The sequence below is a fragment of the Symphalangus syndactylus genome, chromosome 22, assembly GCF_028878055.3.
Source record: "Symphalangus syndactylus isolate Jambi chromosome 22, NHGRI_mSymSyn1-v2.1_pri, whole genome shotgun sequence".
In the NCBI taxonomy this organism is placed as follows: domain Eukaryota; kingdom Metazoa; phylum Chordata; class Mammalia; order Primates; family Hylobatidae; genus Symphalangus; species Symphalangus syndactylus.
The window spans coordinates 10,876,616-10,902,717 of NC_072444.2; the positions used below are offsets into that span (position 1 = coordinate 10,876,616).

Sequence of the window (26,102 nt, forward strand, 5' to 3'; positions counted from 1 at the left end):
CTGTAATCCCAGCAGTTTGGGAGGCTGAGGTGGGTGGATTGCTTGAGCTGAGGAGTTCAAGACCCACCTGGGCAACATAGTGAAATTCTGTCTCTACAAAATTTAGCTGGGCGTGGTGTTGCACACCTGTAGTCTCAGCTACTGGAGGGGCTGAGCTGGGAGGATAGCTTGAACCTGGGAGGTCAGCTTGAACCTGGGAGGTCAAGGCTGCGGTGAGCCAAGATCATGGCACTGCACTCCAGCCTGGGTGACAAAGTGAGACCCTGTCTCAAAAAAAAAAAAAAAAAAAAAAAAAAAGAGAGACAGAGAAAAGAAAAGAAGAGAGAGAGAGAAAAGGAAATAAAAGAAGCTGGTGCCTAAGCCAGCTCACATTTAGCCCTAGTAAGCATCTGATTTAGAGATATTCCAATGCACAGCATCTGGTTTAAAATCCTTCAACACTGACACACTACCTTAGGGCAGCTCACTTCTCCCCATATGGGGCAATCACGAGTGGTCCAGAGCTAACAGACAAAAGTGAGAGGCTGAGAGAAAAGAAAGAAGTTCCTTTCCCAGGATGCAGCACATTAAGAGAGAGTCACCAGACCTGTCTGGTGAGAGAAATCAGGTCACCTCTAGAGCTGAGTGGAGTTACTTGCCCTGCCTAGAGTCCCTGGTTTGGAGGCTTGAAATCTGACCCACCTCTAGGAAAGGAAGGGAGAAAACAGGGGACCCGGAAGGCATCAGAGTGCTCCTGCCGGCTTCCCCTGTAGAAGCAGGAGTTCTGACAAAACCCTTCAGTTTTGAGTCCTGTGGGTGTAGCCAAACTTGGACCCTGGGCTCAGCTCTCTCCATCTTGCCAGGTGGAAGAGTGACCACCTGATGTGAGGGCAGCATTCTCAGGGGGCTCAGCAGGCGTGCAGGTCAGCTTTGGCAATAAGGCTGCCCCTCAGGACTGGGTCTGCCTCATGATTCTGCTTTAGGCATAAAAATGCTGGCCAAGCCGGGCGCGGTGGCTCACGCTTGTAATCCCAGCACTTTGGGAGGCCGAGGCGGGCGAATCACGAGGTCAAGAGATCGAGACCACGGTGAAACCCCGTCTCTACTAAAAATACAAAAAATTAGCCGGGCGTGGTGACAGGCGCCTGTAGTCCCAGCTACTCGGAGAGGCTGAGGCAGGAGAATGGCGTGAACCCAGGAGGCGGAGCTTGCAGTGAGCCGAGATCGCGCCACTGCACTCCAGCCTGGGCGACAGAGCGAGACTCCGTCTCAAAAAAAAAAAAAAAAAAAAAAAAAAAATGCTGGCCAAATCCTAGACTTATTGAAGCTGGAAGATTCGTTAATAGCTGACATTTGAGGCTGGGTGAGGTGGCACAAGTCTGTAACCCTAGCACTTTGGGAAGCCGAGGCAAGAGGATCGCTTGAGCCCAGGAGTTTGAGACCAGCCTGGCCAACATGGTGAAACCTTGTCTCTACTAAAAATAAAATAAAAAATACGCCGGGCGCAGTGGCTCACGCTTGTAATCCCAGCACTTTGGGAGGCCGAGGCGGGCGGATCACGAGGTCAGGAGATCGAGACCACGGTGAAACCCCGTCTCTACTAAAAATACAAAAAATTAGCCGGCCGTGGTGGCGGGCGCCTGTAGTCCCAGCTACTCGGAGAGGCTGAGGCAGGAGAATGGCGTGAACCCGGGAGGCGGAGCTTGCAGTGAGCCGAGATTGCTCCACTGCACTCCAGCCTGGGCGACAGACCAAGACTCCGTCTCAAAAAAAAAAAAAAAATAAATAAAATAAAATAAAATAAAAAATTAGCTGGGTGTGGTGGCAGGCACCTGTAGTCCCAGCTACCAGGAGGCTGAGGTGGGAGGATTGCTTGAGACCAAAAGCCACTGTCACGCCTGGGGTGACAGAGCCAGACCCTGTCTCAAAAATAAAAAATAAAAAATAGGCCGGGCGTGGTGGCTCACGCCTGTAATCCCAGCACTTTGGGAGGCCAAAGTGGGTGGATCACGAGGTCAGGAATTCGAGACCAGCCTGACCAACATGGTGAAACCCCGTCTCTACTAAAAATACAAAAAATTAGCTGGGCATGCTGGTGCATGCCTGTAATCCCAGCTACTAAGGAGGCTGAGGCAGGAGAATCGCTTGAACCCAGGAGGCAGAGCTTGCAGTGAGCCGAGATTGCACCACTGCACTCCAGCCTGGGCAACTGAGCGAGACTCCATCTAAAAATAAATAAACAAAATAAAAAATTAGCTGGGTGTGGTGGCAGGCCTCTGTAGTCCCATCTACTAGGAGGCTGAAGTGGGAGGATCGCTTGAGACCAGAAGCTTGAGTTTGCTGTGAGCTGAGATCACGCCACTGTCGCACCTGGGTGACAGAGCCAGACCCTGTCTCAAAAAAAAAAAAAAAAAAGGCTTGGCCATCCCATTACTGGGTATATACCCAAAGGACTATAAATCATGCTGCTATAAAGACACATGCACACGTATGTTTATTGCGGCACTATTCACAATAGCAAAGACTTGGAACGAACCCAAATGTCCAACAACGATAGACTGGATTAAGAAAATGTGGCACATATACACCATGGAATACTATGCAGCCATAAAAAATGATGAGTTCATGTCCTTTGTAGGGACATGGATGAAACTGAAAAACATCATTCTCAGTAAACTATCGCAAGGACAAAAAACCAAACACCGCATGTTCTCACTCATAGGTGAGAATTGAACAATGAGAACTCATGGACACAGGAAGGGGAACATCACACTCCGGGGACTGTTGTGGGGTGGGGGGAGGGGGGAGGGACAGCATTAGGAGATATACCTAATGCTAAATGACGAGTTAATGGGTGCAGCAAAACGACATGGCACATGGATACATATGTAACAAACCTGCACATTGTGCACATGTACCCTAAAACCTAAAGTATAATTAAAAAAAAAAAAAAAAAGCCTTGGCGCCATGGCTCACTCCTGTAATCCCAGCAGTTTGGGAGGCCGAGGCAGGCAGATAACCTGAGGTTAGGAGATTGAGACCGGCCTGGCTAATATGGTGAAACCCTGTCTCTACTAAAAATATAAAAAAACTAGCCAGGCTGGTGGCATGCACCTGTAATCGCAGCTACTTGGGAGGCTGAGGCAGGAGAATTGCTTGAACCCGGGAGGTGGAGGTTGCAGTGAGCCAAGATCGTGCCACTGAACTCCAGCCTGGGCGACAGAGCGAGACTCTGTCTTTAAAAAAAAAAAGCTAACATTTGTTGAGTCTGTCCTATGGGTTACTTTACAGCAACTATAAAAGTTAGGTACTGTTTTTCAGTTCCCCTGTTTATAAATGAGGACACAAAGGTAAGCAAGATTAAGAGCCTTGGCCAAGGCAGGCTGGGAGTCAAACCCAGGCCGTCTGAGTCCAAAACCGCACATTTTCTTTCTTTCTTTTTTTTGGGTTGGGGGACGGAGTCTCGCTCTGTCGCCCAGGCTGGAGTGCAGTGGCGCAATCTCGGCTCACTGCAAGCTCCGCCTCCTGGGCTCACGCCATTCTTCTACCTCAGCCTCCCGAGTAGCTGCGACTACAGGCACCCGCCACCAAGTGACAAGATTTTTTGTATTTTTAGTAGAGACGGGGTTTCACCGTGTTAGCCAGGATGGTCTCGATCTCCTCACCTCGTGATCCGCCCGCCTCGGCCTCCCAAAGTGCTAGGATTACAGGCATGAGCCACCGCGCCCGGCCAAAACCGCCATTTTCACTCTTGTGTTAGCCTTTAGTCCAAGCCCCTTATGATACAAGAGGGAAACTGAGGCCCAGGGAGGTATAACGGCTTTTCCAAGGTCGCACAGCCTGCCAGCCAGGGACACAATCCAAGCCTCTCGGCGACAGGTCCAGGGCTGCTTGGATTCTGGAGTGTGGTGGGGGCATCTTGGCGGCCTTTTTCCAGCCAACCCCGCGGCCGGCCCGGCCCAGGCCGAGGCCCAGCCGGGTGAGCTGATGACTCAACGGGCAGGCACTGCATTTTGCGATCCTGCCTTGTCCCGCTGCTCTAGAGGGTTCCCAGCTCTCGGGCCGGACGGGTGGCAACTTGCCTGAGTGAAACCGGAAAAGCCCCGCCCCTCGGCGCTCAGCGGGCGGCGGGGGCGCCTCTCAGTCAGTCAGCGAGTCGTGGTGTCCGCCAGGCCTGGCGGGCGGCGGGAAACTCGCCGCGCGCGTTCCGCCGCTCACTTTCCCATTGGCCAGTCAGGCCCCCGGGGCGGTACCCTGGGGCAGCTCCCTCCTGTGATTGGGCGGTATCGGCCTCGGGCCCCGCCTCCAGCCCTGGGCTGTGAAGGCGGGACTGAGCAAGGCGGCCGCAGGTTCCGGCGTGTTGCTGGCTGCAGAGAGCGCAGGCGGCGGGCTCGGCAGGCACAGCTCCCAGCGGCCGTTCCCACTCAGCTCGTCCTTCCTCCCCTTCAGCCCGTTTCCTTTTGTCTCCATCTCCGAACTCTGTGGGACGTGAACCCCTCCTAAGATCTAGGCTTTTATGGCGGCGCTATACCCCTGCCTCAGATCGTACTCCCCTCCGCTGAGATCTGAGCCCTTGATGAAACTGTGACCCGCCTGCAAATCGGGTGCTCAAGTGTCGCTCACTACTGCGGCGCTGTCCTTAGATCTCACGCCGGAGACTTCACTATTTCCTGCCCTGCTCCACCAGAGCTCGTCAGCCTCCCGCGCCGCGGCTCCCACTCGCCTCCCCTTAGCCCGGCAGAGGAGCCTCGGCGCCTCCTGTGGGTTCACCCGACCCTCCCGGTCCCGTCCAGTTTGACTGGGGCCGCCCTGATGGAAAGAGCCGGACCCCGGCCTCACCTGGACTCAAAGTCTTGCGTGCGGGCCACTGAGCCACCTAGGGAGTTCAGGGCCATAATTCAGAGGTCCAAAGTCAGTGTCTCTTAAGTCAGATTCCAGTCCCACTCCCAGCCCATCGCCAAGAACTGGAAGAGAGACAGGAGGAGTGTCACAGGGGAACTTTATTGAGAGGAAACATGGTCACACACAGCAGACATGCTTTCCCTGAATCTCGGTCTTGCACTGGCGCGCGCGCACACACACACACACACACACACACACACACACGCCCATCTCCAGCCCCTGCCACTGTCCACTTCTTAGCCACAAGGCGGGACACTCCTCAATTCCTACGATCAGAGGCAGCAGGGGCAGGAGGGAGGCAAGAGGAGGGGAGAAGTAGCCTGGTCCCGGGGTCGGGAGGAAGCGGATGCGGAGAGCAGGAGTGGGGGCATGACCAGTGGTTAGGTGCGCTCAACAGCTGCAAGAAGAGTGGGATCCCCAGCCCCAGGTGGCCTCAGCTCTGCCAGTCCCTCTCCACGGAGCCCTTTGGAGCAAGAACAGCGCCTGGGGGAGAAGGGTGGGGCCTCCCACCCCATACTAGTCCTCTCGGCAGGGTGGGGGACTGGAGGGGGCAGGGCAGGGCGGGGCGGTGGCGGGCAACACTCAGCTCTGGGGCTCCTGGGGAGCCTCGCCCCCCTCTTCCCCGGCGTTGTCGGCCGTCCACAGTGTCAGGTTGTCTCGCAGCAGCTGCATGATGAGGGTGCTGTCTTTGTAGGAGTCCTCGCTGAGGGTGTGCAGATCAGCCATGGCCTCGTCAAAAGTGGTCTTGGCCAGCGAGATGGCCTCCTCGGGGCTGTTGGCGATCTCGTAGTGGAAGACGGAAAAGTTCAGGGCCAGGCCCAGGCGGATGGGGTTGGTGGGCGGCATCTCCTTCTTGCTGATGTCCATGGCCTCCTGGTAGGCTGACCGGGCTGAGTCAATGATGCGCTTCTTGTCGTCACCGGTGGCCACCTCGGCCAGGTAGCGGTAGTAGTCACCCTTCATCTTCAGGTAGAAGACCCGGCTCTCGGCGTCCCCGGCCTCCTTGATGAGGTGGCTGTCCAGCAGGCCCAGCACGGTGTCGCACACGCCCTGGAGCTCAGTCTCCACCTTCTCCCGGTACTCACGCACCTCGGGGCCCTTCTCCTCCGAGCCCTCCTCGTTGCTTTTCTGCTCAATACTGGACAGGACCCTCCAGGCAGCCCTCTGGCCGCCCACCACGTTCTTATAGGCTACTGAGAGCAGGTTTCGCTCTTCGCAGGAGAGCTCCTCGCCCTTCTCCACCGCGCCCTTCATGAAGGCTGCCATGTCCTCATAGCGTTCGGCCTGCTCTGCCAGCTTGGCCTTCTGGATCAGACTGGCTCTCTCCATGGCTCTGGGGACACACAGGCGGGCGGCGGGCTAACTGCTGCCTGGGACCAATGCCGGACTCTGTGTCTGTCCTGCTCTTGGCCTGCCTTTTGGCTGGGTGGCCAGGCCCAGAGAAGGGTGGGGAGGAGCAGGGGGCGGGACCAGGGCCCAAGACCTGCCTCCCTCTCCTCTCCTCCCCACACCCTTTCCGGCTCTGCAGTAAAGGTAAAAAGGCTGGGATGTGGGGGTGAATCATCAGAACAGTCAGCAGGAGAAATCTGGGCGTGGGCCCCACCTGCGCTGGCACCTTTCCAGGCTCCAGGCTGCCCCCTCTCGTTCGGGGCTGGCATCACATGGCTGCCCACATCAGGAAATGGCTTCTCAAATCAGATCCTCCTTCACAGTGCCCTTCCAGGGGCTACGGACAGCTTTAGCCCCTGGCTGCTTCAGCCTCGACAGAGCCCAAAAAGGTTCAGGAGGATGGGGTTCCTAATCCTGCCAGGTAACTTCCCCCCTTGGTTCAGGTGAGGATAACTCATGTTTAGGTAGGGCCATAGAGTTTCCCAAGCACTTTCATATTCACAATCGAATTTAATCCCCATCATGTCTCTGTGACACACACAGGACCATAGAGATGGGAACACTAAGTCTCAGAGAGGGGTGAGATTTGCTCAAAGTCACATAGCCACCAATTCCCTGAAACTCCTTTCTGCCCCCTGCTTCCTTTAGCTTTTCTCCCATTGAGGCCTCTGACCTATGAGCTCCAGACTGTGTTTGGAAGTGAGATCCAGGCTCCTTCTCAGTCTGCCTGAAGATGGTTCCATCCTCCAGGCCTCATTCCCCCTCAGGGTCCCCTCTGAGCTCCCAGAATGCGCAGGTGGCAGCTTTCAGAGTGCCGCTTAATGAAGTGTTTAACAAGCAGCCTCTGAAGCTCCAGCCCAGCCTTTGTAATTAGTCACCCAGTAGGTTTGTTGGACACATTTCCCATCACTACACAATTTTCCCTTTCAAGTTGGTGGCCTGTTGCCACTTGTTTGAGGATTCACCCTCTGGCCCTCCACGCCAGGTCACCTGCCCTCTCCAAGCCACATGCCATCAGGTACCAGCGGGGCTCACAGAGGGTGGGGTCCAGCTCCCCGGCTGTCCCACTTTCCTGCCTGACTCAGACTGCTCTCTGTCTGAGGCTGGGAAGCAGTCCAGTTTGATCCCCCAGGGGGGACGCTAGCAACCTGGGGAGAGAGAGGACTGAGAAAGGGAGGTGGCAGTGACACATACCATTCTGTTTTATGGGGCAGCAATTCCAGCTATGTGATGCCTCCCCCAGCCTGTCTCTCAGAAGTTTCCCTGTTCCTTCCTTTTTTTTTTTTTTTTTTTTTTTAAATAGAGACCAGATCTCACTACATTGCCCAGACAGGTCTTGAACTCCTGGGCTCAAGCAATCCTCCTGCCTCAGCCTCCCAAAGTGCTGGGATTATGGGCATGAGCCACTGTGCCTGGCCTGTTCCTTCCTTTTGACCATTGTCCCACCTCTGACCCCTGGCAGAGTCCTCAGACATGGAGACCTCTGTTGCCAACGTTCTTTCCCTGCTTGCCGGAGCCCTGGCCTCAAGTTTCATCAAGAGTTTCACCTAAGGGTGTTGGCATTGAGCCTATAGGGATGGATTCCTGCTTATCTGCCCCACCCCTAGCCAAAGCTTAGATGGGGCTCAGAGGTAGGGCTCCCTTCACTGGGGTTCTGCCGGCCTACTAGTTGAGCCAGGATAATTTCACAGGCCTGTGTCTCCCCCAGGTACCCTGAGTGTCTGAACACTCATCTGCCCTCCTGGAGGGAGGCTTAGGCCAGAACTCTGGGGACCAAAGACGAGATCCTTCTCTTTGCCACAAGGAGGAGTAGGGACATGTCTGGGCTAATGCTACAGGGTTTCCAAGGAAGTAAAGGGGATTTTACGTTTGACATCCCAAAGATTTTGCTCAAATCGGAGAACTGACGCAGAAAACAATAGGAACCACACTAAAATACCAACTTATAGAGGGTATCTTGAGGTAGTGAGACTGAGTGATTTTGCTTCCGTTTGATTTTCTTTCTTTTCTATTTTCTTTTTTTTGAGATAGGGTCTCACTCTGATGTCCAGGCTGAAGTACAGTGGTATGATCACAGCTCACTGCAGTCTCAACCTCCTTGGCCTCAGGTGATCCTCCTGCCTCAGCTTCCTAAGAAGCAGGTGCTCACCACAACGCCCAGCTAATTTTTGTATTTTTTTGTAGAGACAGGGTCTCACCATGTTGCCCAGGCTGGTCTCGAACTCCTGGGTTCAAGCAATCCTCCTGCCTTGGCTTCCCAAAGTGCTGGGATTACAGGTGTGAGTCACTACACCTGGCCCTTTTGATTTTCTTATTCTCTCCAATTTATAAATAGTGAGGATGGGTCGGGTGCGGTGGCTCACGCCTGTAATCTCAGCACTTTGGGAGGCTGAGGTGGGTGGATCACCAGGTCAGGAGATCGAGACCATTATGGCTAACACAGTAAAACCCCGTCTCTACTAAAAATACAAAAAATTAGCCGGGCATGGTGGCACACGCCTGTAGTCCCAGCTACTCGGGAGGCTGAGGCAGGAGAATCACTTGAACCTGGGAGGCGGAGGTTGCAGTGATCTGAGATGGCGCCACTGCACTCCAGCCTGGGTGACAGAGCAAGACTCTGTCTCAAAACAAAACAACAAAAAAGTGAATATGTATTGTTTGTCTATGAGATACAGAATAGACTAGTATCTTTGGAATCAGACTGCCTAAATGTAATTCGTATAGCTGTTTGTGGCCTTGGCCAAGTGATTTAAGCTCTGTGAGCCTCAGTTCCTGTAACTATAAAATGGGACTTGTGAGGATTACATGAGTTAATGGAAAGCACAGTAGAATGGATGGCAACTATTATTTTTTTTCTTTTTTTTGAGATGGAGTTTTGCTCTTGTCACCCAGGCTGGAGTGTAGTGGCACAATCTCGGCTCAGCTCACTGCAACCTCCACCTCCTGGGTTCAAGTGATTCTCCTGCCTCAGCCTCCTGAGTAGCTGGGATTACAGAGGTGCACCACCACACCCAGCTAATTTTTGTATTTTTTTTTTTAAGTAGAGATGTGGTTTCACCATGTTGGCCAGGCTGGTCTCGAACAGCTGACCTCAAGTGATCCACCTGCCTCGGCCTTCCAAAGTGCTGGAATTACAGGCATAAGCATAAGCCACCATGCCCAGCCAGATGGCAACTATTATTATCATGTGAAAAAATCCCATCAACTTTATTATGATCAACATATACTCACAAAGCACTAACATAGAGCTAGGTTCTGTGAAATGAGGAAGGGCCCCAAGCCAGGACTTAGCCAAAGGCCAGACCTTCCCAGCTGGGTGTCTACAGGGGAGAGGAGGCAGTTTGCCCATAGCCTTCTCTCTCCAGATGGATGAATAGTCAGATGTGCTCAGCACTGCCTCCTTCCTCTCCATCCGGGACAGGCACGTCCAATCTTTTGGCTTCCCTGGGCCACATTGGAAGAAGAATTGTCTTGGGCCACACATAAAATATACCAACACTACTGATAGCTGATGAGCTAAAAAAAAAAAAAAATGTTGCAAAAAAATCTCATAATGTTTTAAGAAAGTTTACTAATTTGTGTTGGGCTGCATTCAAAGCCGTTCTGGGCCACATGCAGCCTGTGGGCTGTGGGTTGGACAAGCTTGATCTAGAACATTCCTGTGACCTCAGCAGGTCCTGGAACCTCAGGGGCCTTCATTTGTACTAGTCATCCAGCCGGGGCTTCCCCAAGTCCTGGGGGAAAGCTGGAGATCCCAGGACACTGGGAACCTGGAAGGCAGGGCCCGGCAGGCCCAGGAACTTTGGAGCTTGAGTCCAGGGAGGGACCATTTGCTTCCTGCCACTTAAGCCAGAGGACTTGGCGGTGGTTCACGCCCTCCCCATAGCCATGAGCAAGGGCAAGGAAGCCCCTTCATTCCTACTCCTCCCCTGCTGGAGCTCAGGGGTGCATCTGGGAGCCAGGCTGCCTGATACCTCCTGCCCGCTCTGGCCTGTTGATCCTGACTCAGCTCCTGTCTCAGGTACCTCCCTTTGCCTCCAGGCCTCCATTTCCCAAGTTCAGGAGCTCAGACGGGCAGGAGGCGGCAGGCCCTGGCAGGGCACGGAGCTCCACAGTCAGCTGTCTGAGTCAGCAGGACAGGAGCTGGGGTTGCAGCCCAAAGGGGCTTTCCTCATTCTGCCTGCTACCTCCCCACCCTCCTGTACAGCATCCATTCTGCCAGCAGGCTCAGGGGCTCTGGCCGCATAGTCAACCAATCCTTCTTAGCTGGTAATAACAGGCTTTGAAGGGTTGTGATGAAGAAGGCAGCAACCATTTGCTCTCTACCTCCACCGAGGACAGAGGACAGGGCTCTGATAGCAGTGGGAGGGACACCAGGTAGGTTCTAGAAAGAACTTCCTAAGAAATGTTTCTGTCTTGGAACGATCATATTAAACAGGTAGCCAGAGGAAGCTCTAGCACCTTTTCCCACTGGCTAGTTGTGAACAAGAGTCCAGTTACCTAGCCAAGAGCTTACTTTACTGGTTACCTTTGGGAAGGGATATTAAATTATTTTTATTATTTTTACTGCTCCTTGTGGAGCAGGGCAACCTCATAGGCAGTGTGCCCAGAGTAGCCTACATTACTTTTAAATGATTCGTGGTTCTGATTCTTTTTCTCTTGAAGGCACTGCTGTTTAGAGTATCCCACATCTAAACCAGTTCAGTCTAGAGACAGTGCGGAATTTATGGAGAGAGAATGGAATGAGGTCAGAGTGTGGGACTGCATCCCAGCTCTGTTATAAGGCCTTGGGCAGGTCGCTTCCTGCCTCTGGGCTTCAATTTCCCCATCAGTAAAAAAAAGGAGGCTGGCCCAGATCAACTCTAAGCCCTCTACTGGCTATGATATTCTCTAATTTTAGGGTTTCTCCAAGATCTCATCCTCCCCCCGCTGTATTCATTCCTTGGGTAGTGCAGATGGCTCAGAGCTCGGGGCAGAGATGAGGTTCTGATCTGGGATTTGCTGCTTTGCCAGCTGGGTGACCTTGGGCAGCTCCTGTTTCTTCCCTGAGTCTCAGTTCCCTCATCTGTAAAAAGGCTGACATCATCCTCCTCATAGGTTAAGATGAGAAAATGGGCCTGGGACTCGGCAAGCCCTTGCTGAATGGTAGCGGTAACTATTTTTTTTAGCCCATAGTACAGTGTATGCCCATGTGTGTATCTTGATGTGGGGCAGCAGCTGGGAAGAGAGAAGTTTCCATAAGATCGTTACCCTAGGCTGGGCTCTGTTCATGGGTATGGCAGTCCCAGACTGGAGTTAAACCCTCTGTCTCAGCCTGTGCTGGGACCTTTCAGAATCCAGAGGTCAGCTGAGGCTGGGTGATGTCTGGAATTGAGACCAGGGGTTCTGGAGGGGCAGAGTGAAAAGGATGCCACTTTTCCTGTGTCCCTCCTGGCTTCGTTATGCTTTTAAATCTCCAGAGCAGCACTGGCCAGCTGGAAGAAAGCTGGGAGCAAGGGGGAGCCATATGTTCCACATGCCCACTGCAGGTCCCATCCCTGGGCCCCAAAGTAAAGGCGGCACCAGACAGCCAACGGTATGGCAAGAAGAGGGGAATCTTTATTTCGGTTTAAAAAAAAGGTACAGGATAGCAGACAAGCAGCCCCCAGCCATGGGCTCAGCTGATTTTTCTTGGCCCAGCTCTTTCCTTTAGTCCCCTGAAGTGTATGGGGCTGTGCACGGCTAGCTTGGTCCCTCAGTGCCTAGAGCAAAGGAGGCACGCACCCTCCCTACATCCTACCTACCCTGGTGGAGGGTTGGGGGTGGGAGGTGGACAGGCCGTGGGAACAGTATCAAGCCAGTTGTGCTTAGAACAGTCACCAAACTTGTTCAGCAGCGTCATCCACCATCAACACCCCAGACAGCTCCTGAGGAAACCTGCTGGGCTTGACTATGGCTATGCCTGATCTGAGGGGGTGGAGGGGCAGGCGTAAGGCCAGATTCCTAGAGTCTTGACACCTCACAAATCCGGGGAAGGGGAAGTCAGTGGAGGAGAGAGGGAGCGTATCAGCATAGAGTCATATTATTGTGCTGATGGCTGCGTTATGGCTTACTACACTCTGGCCAGTATGGAGCGGGAATGGGGCAAAGAGGCCAGCCCCTGCCCCCTATGGGGGCCCTAGAGAGCACACAGGCCGGGCAGGCTTGGGGGCAGACCCTGTAGGCACAGATGGTGGCAGATGGGCCACAGGTTAGGCAGGTGGAGGTGCCGGGTACCTGGCTCCCCCCAGGCCATTCCTGGAGAGGCAGAGAGCAGCGGTCCTCAGGAGGTCCTTAAGCCCCCGCACACACTGGAGATCCCCGGCAGGACAGCAAAGAAGGAGAAGAGAGAGGGTTAGCCAGACTGGGAGGAGGGAGGCGGCCTGCAGGGGCCCCAGTGGTGGGGAGAGGTGCTGCCACAGCACCTGCCTCTCCCCGAGAGAAGGGCCAAGGCTCAGGCAGCAGGCAACGAAGCAGGAGAGAAAACGGGTGGGTGAAAGAAAGCTCAGCGGGGACAGAAAGCCAGGACACAAGAGTGTTAGTGACCGGTGGCCCCTGCATACCAGGACCCCACCTGCACAGACCCAAACACCTCAGGGCAGGTTCGCCATCCTCTCCCCAGCCTCACCCTCCACCTCCTCTTCCAGCTGGAGAGCTGCTCTGCACGAAGCTACTTCCTCAGTCCACAATGGGGCTGGGCTCTTAGCCTTGCCCTATATCCCGATCCTTCTGCTTAGGGGGGAATCCCTGGAGACGCTACCACCACTAGCACACGCACCGCACCACACACCAGACAGATGGACGAGCTCCATGGGGTTGGCGAGGCATGCAATGAGGATGAGATGGTGTGTGAGGGGAGTGGGCAGTGCTGGCCGACATGGGAGAAACGGTCTTACCAGCTAACCCTCTGCAAAGAGGCCTGTTAGCTCCCCTCAGGCTGTGCAGGAGATGGCAAAATCCTGACAGGTGTCCTCCTGAGGGAGATACCAGAGAGGTGGGCCAGTGTTATGAGTTGCCTGGCTGGGCCCTGCTGCCCAGGTTGGAGGTGGTGGCCAGGGAAGCTCCAGCTCTCAAACTGGAATCTACCGTCTCAAACGTTTTCTTAGCTGAGCACTCACTGGGGATCGGAGTGGAAAGGCAGTAGGGAAGAAGAATTTGGGGGTCTCCAAGCCCCTGAGGCAGGGGAAGGTGGAGGGGACAAAGTGGGGACAGGATGGCCTCTTTTCACGTGCCCATGGGGGCTCAGCCGCAGCCCTCTCTGCTGTGCCTCCAGCGGACAGAGCTCCAGCCAGGTGAGGGAAAATGTAGCCAGATCACTGGGCTATCTGCCTTCTCACAGTCTCCCCAGGAAAGAACCAAATTTGTCTGAAAGAACAGAGGGCTGCCAGCTGGGGCCTCAGCAAAGGAAAAGCAAACAAAAACCAAACCAAAGCAAATCAACTCTTATAAACTAAAGTTTTATTACAAGCAGGAACAAAGAATACTGGCTTAAATAAAAGGTAGGTGGGAGCCCCCTCCTCTAGCCAGCTTCTTCCTCACCTCCCAGGGCCACTGCAGTGATGGCCCAGGGCCCTGAGGCTGGGATGAAGCTGTTTCTCCCAGAGGGGACCCTCTGTGGCTGCCATTCCCAGCTGTCTGTGACCACTAGCCTCTGGAGTGAGAAGGGCAAGATCTGGGGACTTCCTGTGTCACTTTCCAAGGGCTTCAGCCCACTTGAAGGGCCAAGGAGGGGGATGGTGGGACAATATCTATTTTGATAAGAAACTACAGCTCCCAGCAGAGGAGAAACATCCTCTGAGTTTCCGGCCCAGACTCAGGCCAACCTTCACTTGCCTCTTGGCCCACCCTGCACCGTCCTTCCTTTTCTCTGGATGGAGGTCCCCGTTTGGCAGAAACACCTTGTCTTCCAGCTCCTGGCACTGGGTCCCATATTCAGAGCTCAGAGGAGGGGGTGTGGCTTGTAGGATGGCAGCCGCTCCCCAGAGCCATCACCCCACCCACCACGCCCAGGCTCAGCCTGTCTGGGCAGGTCCCAGCTGAAAGCCTCACCTGGGGGCTGGGGGGTGGGGCTGGGGGTGGAGTGGCAGAGTCCCTGGACACTGGCTGTCTGAAGTCCATAGAAGAAGGAAAGACAGGAGGCTGGGCTGAGCCCCAGTGGGAGCCCAGGGTTTTCTCGTGACCAATGCACGTGCCCCCTGTCCCCTTGGCTCAGAGGGCTTCTGACACTCAAAGGGGATGGGGCAGGGGGCAGCCCAGGGGATATGGGAGCCAGCCACATTCATACAGGGCACACATGAACACACACGCACAGGCACACACACTTTCACTCATTCCAGCCAGAAGGTCTCTTGGAATAAACTTATTAAAACCAACCAGCCTTCTGATAACCCTTCACCTGGCACTACACAGACAGTAATGTGGCTGACTTTTTCTCCTTCCATTTAAAAAAGACTATGTAGAAAAGAGGTCTATAAAATTGTGCAAAATACCCAGCATTAATAAACCCGTTTCAAGTATTGCCAGCACAGGCATAACCCACCCATGCCCGGACCTGGCTTGGGAGAGAGGTGAAGGGGCAGGCTGGGATCCCTTAAAGAGCTCTCCGTGGGCAGGAGAAGGACCAGGCTCCTCCTTCCACTGTGCTGCCCAGGAACTGCACAGGAGCTGAGGCTGTGGGTGCCTGGCTGCCTGATTTACCTTCGTCTGATACAGGCTGCCCCCACCCATCACCAACCCTGCCTTCTCTACTGGAGCCCTAACTCAATCCTGTTAGCCAACTCCATAAAAAAGGGGGGAAAACCCCACCAAAAATCCCACAGAAGAAAGAGCAATTATCACCGAGAATGAAGGAGCTCACAGACCAAAGCAGCCCCTGGAGGCTTCCTCTCCACAGCCCACTGCCCAGAGCTGGCCACTCCTCAGTCCTGCTTCACCCTGAGGACCCTGGCTCAGCAAGGCCCAAGCAGTTCCCCCACCTGGGAGGCCTCACGCTCAGTTCACAGCCTCACTCACACAGGGCTCGCCCGGCACAGGCGAGGACTTGGTGTGGTCCCCTGGGTAGCCTCCAGAGGTTCTGGTTTCTCCTGGCACTGATCAGCTGGGGGTACCTAGGGCCCAAGGCTGTGGGAACCTGGGTTTTGGGAGCACAGGGCACAGCCACGGAACAGTTCAGAGAAAGCCACGCAGGGTGGGAAATAAATATGAAAAGACTTGAGTCTTTGGCAGTTCTGCCTCCCTTGGATGGAATGGGGAGGGTCCCGGCAGGTGAGTGCGGAGGGGCAGACAGGCCAGCAGGTGGCAAGTACTGAGCTGTGGTCAGGGGTGGCCTCCTACCATGCTGGCGTCAGGCTTGGCTCTGCAGGCTGGCTCATCGCTTTTGATGGGTGAGGGCAACACGGTGTCGGACTGCACAAATCCCCTCCGGTCAATCAGGCTTCCAAAACACAAGGCGGACACATGAGGGCTCTGCCCAACACTGAGGCTCCAGGCCAGGGGTTGGATGGCAGAGTCTGTCTCAGCCAAGGAAAGGCCCAGGCCGAGAAAGGCTGAGGAAAGGAGAGCTGCTCCCCATCTGGGGGCCCAAGACCCTTACCTCTGGCAGGCCTCTCTCTGCCCTCTGGCCACCTGGCTTTTGGCCACAGAATTTATTCACTATTAATTCCAGCTGGCCCACCTGTCTGGCTGCCAAGAAGCCAGGCTGCAGGTGAGGGAGGAAAGCAAGGATGAATAGGTATTTGGTGACTATGAGATTCCTGTGTTCCTTTCCCCTCTAGGCAGGCTGGGTGACAGGAATACTGGGTGGGGTAGGGGACATCACTGTGTGGGAATGACTTGTCTTGGCAGTGCCCACAGCAATTTAATCCCCGTTCTGGAGCTCTGGTGCCCCCTGGTGTCAGGATGAACAGGGAGCGTCCCAGCAGGGCTGAGTCCCCAGGGTTCCTACTGCCAGCAGAGGATGGAGTCGCCACCCAGTCCCGGCAGTGGGCAACCGGAAGGGCAGTGTCATTCAAGCATGGCCGAAACAGTCATGGTGGTTATCCCCAGGGAGCAGAATTACAGTCATATCCAGTGCTCTTCTGTTTTACGTTTTGTACTTAATTTTTTTTTTCTACAATGAGCATGTGATTAAGTAACAATTCTCCATGGAATTCCTACACATGACAAATGCCCTCCAGGGGGGTGGTGGATGGAGGGCATCGAGGGTGTAGGGGGAGGTCGGCTGATATCCAGGAACACTTTGATCACTGGCCAGGCATGGCCATTACCCCTCTTCTGCACCCCGCTCACTTACCTGGGAGGTAGGGGGCCACAGAGCACAGCGCAGCAGTTGGTGATAATACTTTTATGGCTGTAGGGGTTGACAGAGGCCTCACCGCCCCTCTTGCTGGACCACGAGCCTTTGATCTGCAAGCAGGAAGGAGGCCTGGGTCAAGTACCTCCTTTTGCTTCACTTTTCTAGGAGGGAGGTCTAGAGGCTGGGGACAACTGGCCAATTCCGAAACCAATTCTGGTTACAGATGGCAACATGTCTTTAATGTGGGCCATTCAATGAGGATGTGGGGGACCCCTGGCAGAGATCAGGAGGCCCCAAAGAGGAGATGACAGAGCAGAGCCCAAGAGAAGCATCCAGAGGAAACGTTTCGGACGACTCCGTCCTCCAGCCAGCCACTTCTGAAGGAGGGTAGTGCAGGGGCACAGGGTGAGGGCTGACCTGCCTGTGAGCCCCGGCCCTGCTACTCACTGGCTACATTACCTGGACAGATCACCACTTCGCTGAGCCTGAGTCCTCATTTGGAAAATAGGGAAAATAATACTAATTCTCAGATGGCATTGCTAGAGCATTAGATTAATTCTTGCCAGATTCTCTAGCTCTGTGAAGCCAGCTATGGAAGGCACTGGAGAGTTTAGCAATAAAGAACACCTTGACTTTAACCTAGAGTTTTCTACACTTATTTGGCCACACACTCCTTTCTCTTTAACCTCTGGTAATGTGCTGTGAAACTGGCACCCAAGAAGCTACCGCGGGAGATGCTGGTTGATGGCATTTCTGTTCTCACCGATCACCAAGCACACAACGCCCTGTCATGTGTGTTAAGTTTTGTTTCCCTGAATGAGAGGAGGAGGTCTGGGAATGTATTTCCTGCTGGAGGATGGGTTGCTGGTAAGTATCAGATGGTGGGCCCTGAAACAGATGCTCTCATTTTAGTGTTTGGAGGATGGGGAGGGGAAGTCAGGTCAGGCCTAGGACTGGGCACATTAAACATGCTTGTTGGTGGCAGTCTGTAGGGTGGCAGGTAGGGAAGGTCAATGGAGCCCACTGGCCTGTGCCCTGTCTCCCCCAGGCGTGCATATTGAGAGGGGCAGCCAGGACAGGCCAGTGACACCTTGAGAACAGTCACGGCTTTGCTGCTGACAGGGGCAGTGTGGAAAAGGGAGCGCATACTTGTGACTGGGCACCAATCTTGGCTCTGTCCCCTCCCAGCTGTGTGACCTCTCAGACATGGGACATGTCTCAGTCATCGAATGGGGGAAGAAACATCCCTGTCCTTTCTGCCTCAGGCTTGGCAAAAGGACCCAAAGAGATGACGGGAACTGAAAGAATTCTGTAAGCAGTCATGTGCCAGCCAAACATCATGCGTGCTGTGGTGTGAGTACTGCCTCCTGCAGGGCTGTGGAGAAAAGCAACCTGGGACCTTGGGAGCCTGCACTGAGAGAATGAAGCATGTGGAGGTCTCAGAAGCCTGCATCGGACCCACCAGGGCCAAGCTGAGATGACTGGGAGGCATCTGGCTGCTTGAAAGGCGTTTTCCCAGCAGTCTGTGAGTCAGGACTGTGCTTGGCTGCCCCAGGCTCCCTCAGCCCTGCCTCCTCCTGAGGGCGCTGCCCTAGAATGAGGGGTGGCTCCAGGTTTACTCACGTCTTCATTAGTAGTCAGGTTGGAGGCGACGAGGTACGTGTGAAACCCTGAGAGGCCCAGAATGGACCAGATGGAGAAGAAGCAGATCACCAACTCCAGCACGGTGAGGGCAGTTAAGGACCTAAATGGGTAGAGGGTGGGGAGCCTCCCAGCCACACCTGGCCCGTCTCACCTATCCTTCCATGGAGCTGTTTCCCCAGAGAGCTGAGAAGTTTTGGAACCTTCCTGTGGCCCAGTCCCCACTTCTTAGCAGGATCACCTCCTGGGCCCCTCGGAAGGGTGAGGACCCCACTCGAGAGCCAGACAAGGTCAGGGTGACGGATGGCAGAGAGCCTTGGGCATGACACGGCCCAGGGAGCTTGGCATCTTAAGGGACATACTCTTTTCCAGGCCCCTGAAGACGGGGAACCCCCGGCCCCACAATGCCCCATTTAGTATCAGCTCTTGCCTGGGTGTGAACAGACTTGCTGGCATGTTGGATTCTAGAGGACACATGTGAGCTGTACGCTGTTCCTCTCTGATTAGAGGATGAGGCATGGGACCCACCCAGTGAAGGGACCTCAGTTCCCACTGGAGAGTCCTCTAGCTGACAAAGGATATCTTGCTGGTGTCTCCTTCAGAGTGGAGAGGAAGTTGCTTCCCTGAGCGCCTGGGGAGAAAGAAACAGGAGAGGACAAGCTCAGAGGGACAGTGACTGCTGAAGCTTGCTGACCCTTGAGCTTGCTGGCTGACCCCTTCCACTCCCCACTGCCCTCACCCACAACTCACGCAACGTCAGGTGGGTGACCACGCAGGCGAAGATGAAGGCCGTCAGGAATGAGAGGGAGAGAATAAACGCGTAGAAGAAGCGATAGTTCCGTCTCCCCACACAGTTGCCCACCCAGGGGCAGTGATGGTCAAATCGTTCTGGACAAGGGTGAGGGGCGATGGGTTAGTGGGGCGGGCCTGCAGCCAGCACAGGCATTTGGCGGCCTCACCCATGGCTGGGGCTTTCCTACCCCGTTCACTCTCGCAGCACCACTGGCTCCCAGGCCTCGGACACACCTGCCTCTGGTCCTTTGTGTACCAGTTCCCACTGCCTGATACACTCTCTCTTGTCTACTTGGTTAACTGGAACTTCTCCTTCATGTCTCAGCTGCAAAGCCACCTCCTTAAGAAAGTCTCTTCCAATCTCAGACTAGGTGAGGGGGCCCCTGTTATCTGCCCCATCACTTCTCTTTTGTCTCACTTTGCCCATGTGTGTTTTTATGCTTATTTATAATTACTGGATTGGCCAATCAGCCCTACTTGACTGTAAGCTCCATGGACGAGGGGGGCTGTGCTGGTCTCACACCATGCTGACTCCCCAGGATCCGGAGCAGTGCCGGCACAAAGACTCACAAAGTGCTCGTCACCTGGTCTACCATCCCAACCACATGCTAACAGTCAACAACCCGTCTCCTGCTCTAGGACTAGTGGCCCAGGGAGGGGCTGAGCTGCAATGTGGTTCACAGCCAGCATCACAGGCCAGGTCAAAGGGCTGAGCTCATCTGCACACTGTCCCCGGGGGTGGAGGCACACCCAGACTGGTAAAGAAAGTCCTTGTGGGAATGTGGGTCACAAGCCCGTTGCAGGCCTCATGCCAAGGTCAGCGCCCTTTGCAGGGGGTGGGCGGGGCAGCTCCTTGGGGATGAATGGTGCCCACTGAGTCACCCCCTTCGCTGCATGCCGTCATGGGGTGTTCCCTGCTGTTCTCTTGCTCAGGGAGTACTGAGCTGGCATGATGAGCTCACTGCCCTGGGAACTGTGCACAGTCACTGTGGCTCAGCTCACCAGGGCCCTCTCATGCAGCGTTTCCCTTACAACACCCTCCCAGGGGACCACCCTTGGTGCCCATCAGAACTACACAGCCTCTGGAGAGCAGGGAGAGGGGACAAAACAACCACTGCAGGCAGCTGTAGGGTCAAGAGCCATTTCCAGTAGTGACATCCTCTGCACCTCATCAGCTTAAACGCCTCTGTTCCTAGATGCTTATCCCTCTCAACCCTGGGAATCAGATCAAAGTTTTTCAGTACAGCCGGCCCTGGGCCACTGAACAGTAAATCATTCTTTCTGGCCCAAACACATCTGGAATGTTATTGTTCCAGTCTGTTTCCTGGGAGGCTGGACCTCTTGAGGACCGGGCTGAAGTTTGGGAGAAGGGTTCAAAGCCTGTCTGTCTGCCCCACACCTCAGAGCTGGGGGAAGGAATCCACCAATCCTGAGATGAAGCCAAAACACTCCTGGTTACGCTGAGGGCCCCTCCCCTGGGCCCTACTGAGTCAGGGCAAATCTGGGTGAAGCAGACCCCCTGCCCAGCCCTGGGCATTTCAGACCCTGCCCACGCCATCCCCATGCGTGACGCCCCCCATCCCCAGGACTCAGTCTCTCTCAGGAATCCCTGCATCCCTCCCTGCTGCCTCCTACTCACCCACACAGTTGTCACACACACTGCAGTGTGAGGTTCGGGGTGGCCGGAACATCTTGCAGGTGAAGCAGTACTTCAGCTTCACCATCTGCCCGTTGATCAGCACCTCCCGGGTCCGAGGGGGCGGCCGGTATGTAGAACTGCCTGTGTTGTCTGAGGGAAGGAGAGAAAGATGGGGAATGTCCAAGGCAGCCCAGGGCCCGGATCCCCAGCAGGGGGAAAGCTACTGCTGCCTGGCCAGTCCAGGAGAAGCCTCAGGGTGACAGGTTCCCAGGAACAAACATTGGAGTAAAATGTCTGGCCTAAGGCAGGGACAAATATTAGGAACTACCACCATGTACTGAGACTGCCTCTGTACCAGGCACTGTGCTAAAACTACATACTTGTTCATACACCTGCTGGCCTTACCCACTCTAAGAAGGGCTGTCAGAGAAGGAGACTCCCAGAAAGCTTAGTGAGGCTTTTTTTTTGAGACAGAGTCTCACTCTGTCGCCCAGGTTGGAGTACAGTGGCGTGATCTCAGCTCACTGCAACCTCCACCTCGCAGGTTCAAGTGATTGTCATGCCTCAGCCTCCCGAGTAGCTGGGATTATAGGAGTGTGCCACCACGCCCAGCTAATTTTTGTATTTTTAGTGGAGACAGAGTTTCACCACGTTGGCCAGGCTGGTCTCGAACTCCTGACCTCAGGTGATCTGCCCACCTCGGCTTCCCAAACAGCCAGGATTATAGGAGTGAGGCACCGCGCCTGGCCAGTGAGGTTTATCAGCATCTCATCAAGCCTAGACCTATGTCCCAGTTTACAGGACGTTCAGGAGATGGAGGAACAAAGTGAGTAACACAATGAGGAAAAAGTCAGATCTAGAACATGAGACATCTACAAGACTGCTGGCCTAATCGCTTAACAAAAGTCAGTGTCATTTATAAAAAGAGAGAGGAGGTCGGGTGCAGTAGCTCACGCCTGAAATCCCAGCACTTTGGGAGGCTGAGGCATGAGGATCACTTGAGCCCAGGGGGTCAAGGCTGCAGTGAGTCAAGATCACGCCACTGCACTCCAGCCTGGGCAACAAAGCCAGAAACTGTCTTAAAAAAAAAAAAAAAAAAAGAGAGAAAGAAAGGCAGAGAAGAGATGATTCTAAATTAAAAGAGATTTAAGAGACATAAACAAATGCAATACATCATGGATTTTATTTTGAAAAAGAAAACAAAACACAGCAACAAAAGACCTTTGGAGGGCAACTGTGGAAATCTGACTACAGATTAAAAACTAGGAAACAGGCCGAATGCAGTGGCTCATGCCTGTAGTCTCAGCACCTTGGGAGGCCAAGACGGGAGGACTGCTTGAGCCCAGGAGTTCAAGACTAGCCTGGGCAAATAGGAAGACCCTATCTCTATAAAAAATAACAAAAATTGGCTGGGTATGACGGCGTGTGCCTATAGTCCCAGCTACTAAGGAGGCTGAGGTGGGAGGATCATTTGAGCCCAGGAGTTCCAGGCTGCAGTGGGCTTGAGCCAGGATCACTCCATTGCACTCTAGCCAGGGTGACAGAGTAAGACCCTGTCTCTAAAAACAAACAAAAATTAGGGAACAATTGGCCAGGGGTGGTGGCTCACATCTGTAACTCCAGCACTTTGGGAGGCCGAGGCGGGCGGATCATGAGGTCAGGAGATCGAGACCATCCTGGCTAACATGGTGAAACCCCATCTCTACTAAAAATACAAAAAATTAGCCAGGTGTGGTGGCGTGTGCCTGTAGTCCCAGCTACTCGGGAGGCTGAGGCAGGAGAATCACTTGAACCTGGGAGGCGGAGCTTGCGGTGAGCCGAGATCATGCCACTGCACTCCAGCCTGGGCGACAATGGGAGACTCCGTCTCAAAAAAAAAAATAATTAGGGAACAATTAATTTTCTTAGGTATGATAATGGAATTGTGATTATGTAGGAGACTATCCTTAGATTTTTTTTTTTTTTTTTTTTTTGAGACAGAGTCTTGCTCTGTTGCCCAGGCTGGGGTGCAGTGGCGTGATCTCGGCTCACTGCAAGCTCCGCCTCCCGGGTTCACGCCATTCTCCTGCCTCAGCCTCTCCGAGTAGCTGGGACTACAGGCGCCCGCCACCACGCCCGGCTAATTTTTTGTATTTTTAGTAGAGACGGGGTTTCACCATGGTCTTGATCTCCTGACCTCGTGATCCGCCCGCCTCTGCCTCCCAAAATGCTGGGATTACAAGCGTGAGCCACCGCGCCCGGCCTATCCTTAGATTTTTAAGATATATGTTGAAATATTTATGGGTAAAGTATCTACGATGTCTATAATTTACTATGAAATCATTTGAGAAGAACAAACATATATATGCAAATAAGACACACTATCAACAACTATTCAATCTAGATGGTGAATGTACAGGAATTAGTTGTACTATAATCCTTCCTCCTTTTCTGTATGTTTGAAATTTTCTTTCTTTTTTTTTTTTTTTTTTGAGACAGAGTCTCGCTCTGTCGCCCAGGCTGCGGTGCGGTGGCCCAATCTCAGCTCACTGTAAGCTCCGTCTCCCGGGTTCACACCATTCTGCCTCAGCCTCCCGAGTAGCTGGGACTACAGGCTCCCGCCACCACGCCCGGCTGACTTTTTTGTATTTTTAGTAGAGATGGTGTTTCACTGTGTTAGCCAGGATGGTCTCGATCTCCTGACCTTGTGATCTGCCCGCCTCGGCCTCCCAAAGTGCTAGGATTACAGGCTTGAGCCACCGCGCCCGGCCTGAAATTTTCATAATAAGAAATTAAAGGCTGGGCGTGGTGGCTCATGCCTGTAATCCCGGCACTTTGGGAGGCCGAGGCGGGCAGATCACAAGGTCAGGAGATCGAGACCATCCTGGCTAACACAGTGAAACACCATCTCTACTAAAAATACAAAAAAGTCATCCGGGCGTGGTGGCGGGAGCCTGTAGTCCCAGCTACTCGGGAGGCTGAAGCAGAATGGTGTGAACCCGGGAGGCGGAGCTTACAGTGAGCTGAGATTGGGCCACCGCACCGCAGCCTGGGCGACAGAGCGAGACTCTGTCTCAAAAAAAAAAAAAAAATATATATATATATATATTTATATATATATATATATATATATATATTTATATATATATATATATGTAAAAGAAATGTAAGACGCCGGGCGCGGTGGCTCACGCCTGTAATCCCAGCACTTTGGGAGGCCGAGGCGGGCGGATCACGAGGTCAGGGGATCGAGACCATGGTGAAACCCCGTCTCTACTAAAAATACAAAAAATTAGCCGGTCGCGGTGGCGGGCGCCTGTAGTCCCAGCTACTCCGCAGGCTGAGGCAGGAGAATGGCGTGAACCCGGGAGGTGGAGCTTGCAGTGAGCCGAGATCGCGCCACTGCACTCTAGCCTGGGCGACAGAGCGAGACTCCGTCTCAAAAAAAAAAAAAAAAAGAAATGTAAGAGGAAAAAAAGGCAGAGATATAGCATATTCATGGATTGGAAGACTGAATATTGTGAAAGGATTTATTCTCCCTAATCCACAGATTCAACATAATCCTAGTCAAAAATCTCAGTAGGTTGTTCTTGTGAAAATTGACAAACTCATTCCAAAACTCATATGGAGGTGGCTGGGCATGGTTGCTCATGCCTGTGGTCCCAGCTTCTCAGGAGGCTGAGGCAGGAGGATTGCTGGAGCTCAGGAGTTTGAGGCTGCAGTGAGCTATGACTGTGCCACTGCACTGCAGCCTTTGCAACAGAACAAGACCCTGTCTCAAACAAACAAAAGACACAAAGGGGCTAATCATAAAAGAGCAATTTGATAAACTGTATTATATCAAAATTAAAATTTTTTTCATTTAAAGGTAATCATTAAAAGAACGAAGAGTTTTTTTGGGGCTGGATGATTAAAAAAAAAAGAATGAGGCCGAGCACGGTGGCTCAAGCCTGTAATCCCAGCAATTTTGGAGGCTGAGGCAGGCAGATCACCTGAGGTCAGGAGTTCGATACTGGCCTGGCCAACATGGTGAAATCCCATCTCTACTAAAAATACAAAAATTAGCTGGGCGTGGTGGTGGGCGCCTGTAATCCCAGCTACTCAAGAGGCTAAGGCATGAGAATCACTTGAACCAGGGAGGTGGAGGTTACAGTGAGCTGAGATCATGCCACTGTACTCCAGCCTGGGTGACACAGAAAGACTGTATCAAAAAAAAAAAAAAAAAAAAAAAAAAAAAGAATGAAGAAGTAACCTTTAGAGCAGGAGTAGATAATTATAAGATGTTTACATCTTGTAAACAAAGACAAAGGACTTGTATCAAGAATATGTAGCCGGGCGCGGTGGCTCACGCTTGTAATCCCAGCACTTTGGGAGGCCGAGGCGGGTGGATCACGAGGTCAGGAGATCGAGACCACGGTGAAACCCCATCTCTACTAAAAATACAAAAAATTAGCCGGGCATGGTGGCGGGCGCCTGTAGTCCCAGCTACTCGGAGAGGCTGAGGCAGGAGAATGGCGTGAACCCAGGAGGCGGAGCTTGCAGTGAGCCGAGATTGCGCCACTGCACTCCAGCCTGGGTGACAGAGCGAGACTCCGTCTCAAAAAAAAAAAACAAAACAAAAAAAAAAACAAAAAAAAAAAAAAAAAAAAAGCCGGGCGCGGTGGCTCACGCCTGTAATCCCAGCACTTTGGGAGGCTGAGGCGGGTGGATCACGAGGTCAGGAGATCGAGACCACGGTGAAACCCCGTCTCTACTAAAAATACAAAAAAATTAGCTGGGCGTGGTGGCGGGCGCCTGTAGTCCCAGCTACTCGGAGAGGCTGAGGCAGGAGAATGACGTGAACCCGGGAGGCGGAGCTTGCAGTGAGCCGAGATTGCGGCACTGCACTCCAGCCTGGGTGACAGAGCAAGACTCCGTCTCAAAAAAAAAAAAAAAAAAAAAAAAAAAAAAAAAAATATGTAAAGGGCTGGGCGCTGTGGCTTAAGCCTGTAATTCCAGCACTTTGGGAGGCTGAGGCAGGCGGATGACCTGAGGTCAAGAGTTCGAGACCAGCCTGGCCAACCTGGTGAAACCTCATCTATACTAAAAATACAAAAATTAGCTGGGCATGGTGGCGCATGCCTGTAACCCCAGCTACTTGGGAGGGTGAGGCAGGAGAATCACTTGAACCCAGGAGGCGGAGACTGCAGTGAGCCGAGATCACGCCACTGCATTCTAGCCTGGGTGACAGAGCAAGACTACTCCATTTCAAAAAAAACAAAAAAAACAAAAAAAAAAACCACGTAAAGAAATCCTGTAAGTCAGTAAGAAAGTCAGACAACTGAATACAAATACGGACAAAAGACTTAAGTAGGCATCTCATAAAAGAGGCTGTCCAAACAGCCAATAAACACACGAAAAAGTGCTTATATTCATTAGTCAGCGAGGAAATGCAAATTAAGACCACAATATGCTACTATGACACATGCA

The 26,102-nt window shown here is 53.3% G+C and overlaps 2 protein-coding genes across 4 annotated transcripts in view; both read right to left on the minus strand.

Annotated features, from left to right (window-relative positions):
- Window positions 1-4,961: 4,961 nt before the first annotated feature.
- On the minus strand, window positions 4,962-7,763 carry SFN (stratifin). The gene has a single exon (XM_055261214.2). The coding sequence runs from the start codon at window positions 6,208-6,210 to the stop codon at window positions 5,464-5,466; it is 747 nt and encodes a 248-aa protein (XP_055117189.1). The 5' UTR covers window positions 6,211-7,763; the 3' UTR covers window positions 4,962-5,463.
- Window positions 7,764-11,845: 4,082 nt separating this feature from the next.
- The window catches only part of ZDHHC18 (zinc finger DHHC-type palmitoyltransferase 18), a 32,464-nt gene continuing 18,207 nt past the window's right edge, over window positions 11,846-26,102 (minus strand). The window contains exons 3-10 of one of the 3 annotated variants that reach the window (XM_055261195.2): window positions 20,655-20,804; window positions 18,974-19,111; window positions 18,806-18,854; window positions 18,206-18,308; window positions 16,580-16,692; window positions 15,622-15,721; window positions 13,185-13,262; window positions 12,505-12,599 (exon numbers count right to left, since the gene is read on the minus strand). In XM_055261195.2, the coding sequence (XP_055117170.1) occupies window positions 13,221-13,262; window positions 15,622-15,721; window positions 16,580-16,692; window positions 18,206-18,308; window positions 18,806-18,854; window positions 18,974-19,111; window positions 20,655-20,804 (695 nt within the window). In that variant the 3' untranslated portion in view covers window positions 12,505-12,599; window positions 13,185-13,220. Of the gene's footprint in view, window positions 12,600-13,184; window positions 13,263-13,726; window positions 15,722-16,579; window positions 16,693-18,205; window positions 18,309-18,805; window positions 18,855-18,973; window positions 19,112-20,654; window positions 20,805-26,102 lie in introns of those variants that run through there. The other 2 variants (XM_055261192.2, XM_055261196.2) reach the window with 2 other exon arrangements.

Excerpts from the sequence above, each read along its gene's own strand:
- SFN (XM_055261214.2), bottom strand. The coding sequence starts at position 6,210 with ATGGAGAGAGCCAGTCTGATCCAGAAGGCCAAGCTGGCAGAGCAGGCC.